Below are 5,869 nucleotides of genomic sequence, written 5' to 3'. Positions count from 1 at the left end.
TTCATCGGGAGTTGGACGTTCAGCTAAGGCTGGCCTGAAGACATTCTCGAGTTGTCCCATCCTTAATCAAAACATGTGAACGGGATAAGCTGTACACAACATTGCTTTTTGGCCTGAACAATGTCCACCATCTTTCATTTCGCGGCTGAAGCCACACTTAGCTGGGAAGACACTAGCCATAAATCGCGCTTGCGGCTGGGGCAACAGCCACCCTGCGACTGATGGATATATAACCATATCGAAGCTGCTGGCCAAACTCGTTGACCCCTGAGTGATGAATCCTTACTCCCTGTTCAGGTTTCTGTGGGGCGCGAGAGGTAGAATTCCGTTTGGCAATGAGACTTATAGAAGCGGGACGACAAGCGAGAATTGCAGGCTGGTTTCCCTGGGTGGCGGACCAAGAACAGCATCAGGACGGAACCGAACAGTTCTCGGCCAGTGTCCCACAGTTTGCTTCTTTGCTTGAGCGCCATGCTAGCGTCGAAACCCCTGTCGTTCCACCGCGACGACCCCGCAGATGCCTCCAGCTGTACCTACGCTGCCACACAGCGTCACTCAGCGCATTTGCTCTGCTGGCAAGGATGTCGTCTCTGTCCGCACGTTGCTTCACGCTTCACCGTCAGCCTTTACTACAGCTAACCGTAATAGCGGGGGACAGAGTCCAAGCGAGGACAACGTCTACTCAGTCATTACCACCACTCGAGAAGAACTGGGCTCTATTGCAGAGACGGACGACGCTGCTCACGTCCCTCGCTCCGCGTCGGAACACTGTGCTGTTGCTCGCGAATGCGTATAGTTTGTGGCCTGTCGCCACAGCGGCAAGATCCCAGTATCACATGCCCGTTTCGCCGGCCTGCTTTGCATTCCGCTTGGTGCTTCAAACGTCGTGAGACACCGTGTGTTAAAGACAAATGGTGGCCGTGCTATTTGTCGCAGGACCGGCACTTGCAGCCTTCGCCTGCTCTTTGGAGCTAGTCACTTACAGCCGGACAAGCACCAAGGGGATAGCTGCAGCCCGCGCGCTGTCCCAAACCGTTTGCGTGGGAACCCTCCTCTGCGTAGGGATCTCGGGCTCATTTGTTGGTGCTCTTGGTGCGCGTGTCCCGGGTGATGGTCCGGCGAAACCGGATATCGATCAGCCATTGGATGATAGTCAGAATCGGGAAGAATGGCAGGTGGAATTTGTTGCCACGGGGGGGCCAGGCGTCTCCCTGGAAGGTGATTCCTCTTCCACGGGTGAATCACGAGGTCCTGGTAAGCTGCGAAATGCTCATCGCTTCCACGTAGTAGCGTGAGCCACAACAGTACGACTGGTTCAGGCATTGTCAGTGGTGCACTGCACTGAATTGTATTTGACAGAGTGTAGCGGCAGCATGTAGCGGCAAATCCTTCGTTGAAGCGGATGGCTCTCCAGAGACATGCGCGGCTGTTCCTACGTCCACTACACCCCAATACAGGCGAGGTGATTCTTTGGGACAGCTGATGCGGTATGGCGCTGGAGGAACGTCGGTTGCATTGTGAGTGCGGCAACCTCGACTCTGCCCGTGTGCTGCGTTGTTCTGCTGGTTTTCAGATAGTCGCCCTCAAATCCCCGCAGCAACATCCGGAGCGGAGAGTGGGTCGGGGCCGGCAGGCGGAACGCGGAGTGGACTAGGGCTTGCCCGTAAAATTACGGTGCCTGGGCGTGGAGACCTGCCCTATGGGCAGCTTGCGATGGAGGGCTTCAGGAGGCGTGCGCAGCAGCTACGAGAGCAGTGGGAAGATGAGGACCGCTACATGAAGCAGACCGTTGGCCGCGCTATCGTGAGTCAATCTGGCCTTCCTACCCAGCAACAAGTACAGCACTGGAAGGCGTCTGCCTCCTACAGGTACCAGAGGCGGTACCGAATACGGATGCGAGAGGCCGCCACACTAGAGTCTATGGCCGAAGAAATATCGGTGAAGCTGAAGGCAGCTGGTGTGGATATCCCGAGCTCCGACGGCCACCCCTCACCGCCATCCCGGACAAGAGACCAAGCCTCGAGCACTGGCAGTGACGCCATTCCACCAGGTGAGCTGACAGTCGCTAGATTGAAAAGCAGAAGCCGTCATGCCGAGGCCGGGGCATGTGTGCAGCACGGATATCAATTGCCTGCCGTTCGTCTTCAGCGTTGTCAGAGGTTGGAACAGAGAAGATTGCTTCCTTCATAGAGAGTCCTGTCCCATTACAATACCAAGCGAGCTTTATTCAATGCAGGTTTTCCAGCATGTATACCATAGTTTTCATTCGACCTCGATGTCGTTAATGTGTTGCTATTCCCAGTGGGCTGCTGGTCACAATGTCAGCTGGGAAGCTGCTGACTCTAGCGGAAGCCTTTTTTGGGTGTGTGGACATCACGAGTTAGGTACGGCAAGCGGGAGTGGAGGCTCTGGAATAACCATACGTTCTTACGTGCAAATCGGAGTTTCGATGCTGAGGAAGGAAGCGAGGGAAATTGACTCGCTCTGGGCCAATAAAGATGAGTTCGTGGGGGAGCATGTTGCAGCCCGTATTGCGCGGAGCATCAATCAGTACCCTACTGATAGCCTCGTGGACCAGTGGATACTCGATGCCAAACGAATGCATACGCAGCGGAAAGTACTCCATGAAGAGAAGTCAGCGTCGCTACGGGCGCTTGCAGAAGAATGGGAGAAGCGGCTTATCTCAGGCGCATTGATTCAGGAGGACTCAGGAGAAAGTACGTTTTGGGGATAGGAGCATCTATGCCACTTTCTAAAACAGATTCAGATTCTATGGCAGCTCGTCTAGGTGCGTTTCTGTCTCTCCCGAGCAGCGGGCAAGAAGTCAGTACGGCAATGACACCGAGGCTTATCGATGGCAGCAGTTTGTTGGAGGTCATGCGTCCTAGAATATACATTCCGAATCACTGGTGGTCTGTGGCGTATCCAAATGTCTGATAATCTGCAGGCGGTTTCGGTTCGTGTGACCGAGATGCTGTTTAATGCATCGAAATGGCCATGGGAGAGACAATAGGACTCTGTAGTCCCCTGGTTAATCGTGGGGATCCCCCAAGGGGACGTCGCTGAGACATTCTAGGGTGCCAGGCTACGGGTGCTGTTCTGTGTACTCAGCCGGTCGCCACCATAAACGTCAAAGGAAGCCATCATCAGGCGGACTCGCGACAATATCCGTGTCAAGTGCTCCATCTGTGAGCAGTGCTTCTCAGGCGGCCCAGTCGGAAGGCTCACTTAGGGGAACAGTTCTTGGCAGCTGTGTCGAGCTGCCAGGAATGGGCAGTGTTCCCTATGTCAAACTCGCAATTCAGAAATTGAGGCGAGAGGCCCATAATTTGATTTTTAGATGGCAGAGCATAGAAACGTATATAAGGTTAAGGATTGTCGAAAACATGCTGGAAAAAAAGAATCGAAATCCGAGTCCGGCCCAAGTCTGGCACTGGATTGCCCTGGCGCGACAAAGTTACTCCCGCTTCGGACCACTGCGCACTCAGGAAGCTGCAGACTTGAACAGCGTAGCCGATGATCTTGAAACAAGGGCTTCAGCAGCGGGCCTCTTGGTACGAAGCCCGCAGGAGGCACCTGTGCATGGATCAGAGCTTGTCCGCGGCCAGCCAGCGCCAGCGTCGGAAGGAGTCTCATGTGGTGAGTTCGTCGAACCTGCCGAGACACAGCAGTCTCAGCATCTCGATCCTGTAGGACGCGGGATGGCAAACGTGTTTCTCTGCACGTCTTGGGCGGTGCGCGGACAAAGGCCGTGTCATTCCCTCGTCACCACATAGTGTCAAATGCTCCTCACAGTTCAGCGGGAGACGCTCTGCCGAGTGGCCGTTGATTACTAACAACAATTCCATATTCACGTCAACTTAGTGCTCGCGCGGTAATTCACCCATTGTATGTGTGAACGACACCAAGGTGAACTCTCACCTCAGTTCATGATGCAGAGCGTAAAGCGTACGATGACCCCGTCGGGGCTGACAAATGCAAATTGCACCGATGCGGATCTCTCAGCTGGTGTTGTGTATCAGTATCTGTGCACTGTCGATGTTGTCACGCCTTACTCACACGCCGGCACCTACAGGTGCTGAAGTGACGTTCGCGCACCTTGCCATCGAGCACTTACGGAGACAGGCAGAGGAGCTAGATGCCACATGGGGCAGTGCAGAAGAGCATTTTGTTGCCACGCGCATTGCCTATCGCATCGCGCGTGCGAATGCTCCACCGCCGCACCCCGGCAAACAACAAGAATGGGCATTCCAGGATCGCACAACATTCCGTGCCGCCCGCGCCGTGCACCAACGGAAGGCACAGCACATCAGAGATCAAGCGGACGCCTTAGAACAGGAACTCCGCGATCTGCTCTCTTCGACACCAAGCCGTGCAGCAGAACCTGCGCGTGAATCTGCATCTACTGGTGAGCTTCCGATGCCATGCTAGGCAAGAGTCGATCCAGCGACTCGTCTTGCCTTCCACGACACACACCATATCGTCGGCACCAAGCCTGTACTGTAACTGGTATGGGGTGTGACGACGTCGAGTAGTGCTCCCTATATTTATGATCGCAAGGGTGTGTGTGACGTAACATTTACCGGGTTCTGGTGACAGCTACAGTATTGTGCTCGTATTTCGATTGCTGATACTGATTGCTGTTCCGACAGCTTTTTCTCTCCTTGGATCGTTGACGGCCTCGGGTTACACCGTCACACATGATGCCGCGTGACAGGTGTATCGGTTCAGGTTTTTTCGAACGTGTGCTGTTTCGATTTGTTTTCGTTGCGGATCTGTCAGCGGGACAGTCCTCCGAGCTCCCCTCAGGCAAAAGGAGACAGAAACGGAAGCACCTATCTCCGAGCGGCTCCGGTAGCTTTGGAGAAGGCCCGTCACGTGGCGGTGCTACGCTTCCGCCCCTGTCCCTTTGGTTGACTCCAGTCTCCACCTTCCGCCTGTGGAGACGTCAGAGGAGACTCCGGACGGCGCAAGTCACTTCCGGGCCAGGCTCTGCGTCACCCGCATCTCTACAGCTCCACCCGACTGAGGCAGCCTCCGAAAAAGCGTCTGGCCATTCGCTACCAACGCCAGTCCCTGCGACACGGAGTACTGGCGTTCCGCTGCCACCAGCGGCACTGGCACTGTCCACCACCACACCCTTACACCCTGCCGGATCAGGGAGTAGCGCTGGTGTGCCCGCAGCGCCCCAGCCCAAAAAGCGCCGACTCCTCGATTTTGTGTCTGCTCAAGCCGCCGCACACCAACTAGCGCCCCAGATGCACACCCCGCCACCTGGGCAAATTTCAGGAACGTCAACACAGATCCCATCCGAGCATCTGCCGCTGGGACCGCTAGAGGCGTCAGGCCCGTCACTGACATCATTTCTGTCAACGGGACACGCCACACCGTTTGGCCCGGTTTCTGAGATCATTCCACCTAGGTGTCTGCCACTCAAAAAACGCCCACTCCGGGAACCGGCAGCAACCATCCAGAGTCCGACTGCCGACGTTGCCACCAGCGGGCCGCGCCGTGTCTCCTCGGATTCGCTTACGGTATCAAGCACTTCGCCTGGATCTCATTCTCAAGCACCGGCTTCTACGGATTCACCGGCACCGACGTCGGCGCCACATGGTGTGCGCGGTGTAGGGCCGCATATACGACGTGGCGCGCCAGAACCTCGGTGATGGCTCGTATTGTGAATCTCAATAGGATCAACAGTGGTGACCTCGTCAGCCAGATGCGCGCGCAGTGTCGCCGCATGGTCCCATCCGATTCCCTGTCGGGACCAGCGACCCGTGTATACCCGGTTCGTGAGTGAGTCGTACATCCTACGGCCTTCTCGCGTCGATCCCGGACTACTTGGAAGAAGGTGGGCCGAACTGTGTGA

The 5,869-nt window shown here is 55.9% G+C and overlaps 1 protein-coding gene across 1 annotated transcript; it reads left to right on the top strand.

The window, feature by feature from the left end:
* Positions 1-2,230: 2,230 nt before the first annotated feature.
* TGME49_252065 (KRUF family protein) lies at positions 2,231-5,666 on the top strand (the record flags this gene model as incomplete). Its single annotated transcript, XM_018780968.1, has 4 exons — positions 2,231-2,717; positions 3,112-3,639; positions 4,076-4,408; positions 4,783-5,666. The coding sequence occupies 4 exons, from the start codon at positions 2,231-2,233 to the stop codon at positions 5,664-5,666; spliced, it is 2,232 nt and encodes a 743-aa protein (XP_018638219.1).
* Between the last annotated feature and the right edge of the window lie 203 nt (positions 5,667-5,869).

This window comes from Toxoplasma gondii, chromosome III (assembly GCF_000006565.2).
Source record: "Toxoplasma gondii ME49 chromosome III, whole genome shotgun sequence".
In the NCBI taxonomy this organism is placed as follows: Eukaryota; Apicomplexa; class Conoidasida; order Eucoccidiorida; family Sarcocystidae; genus Toxoplasma; species Toxoplasma gondii.
This window is presented reverse-complemented; position numbering and strand designations above follow the sequence as displayed.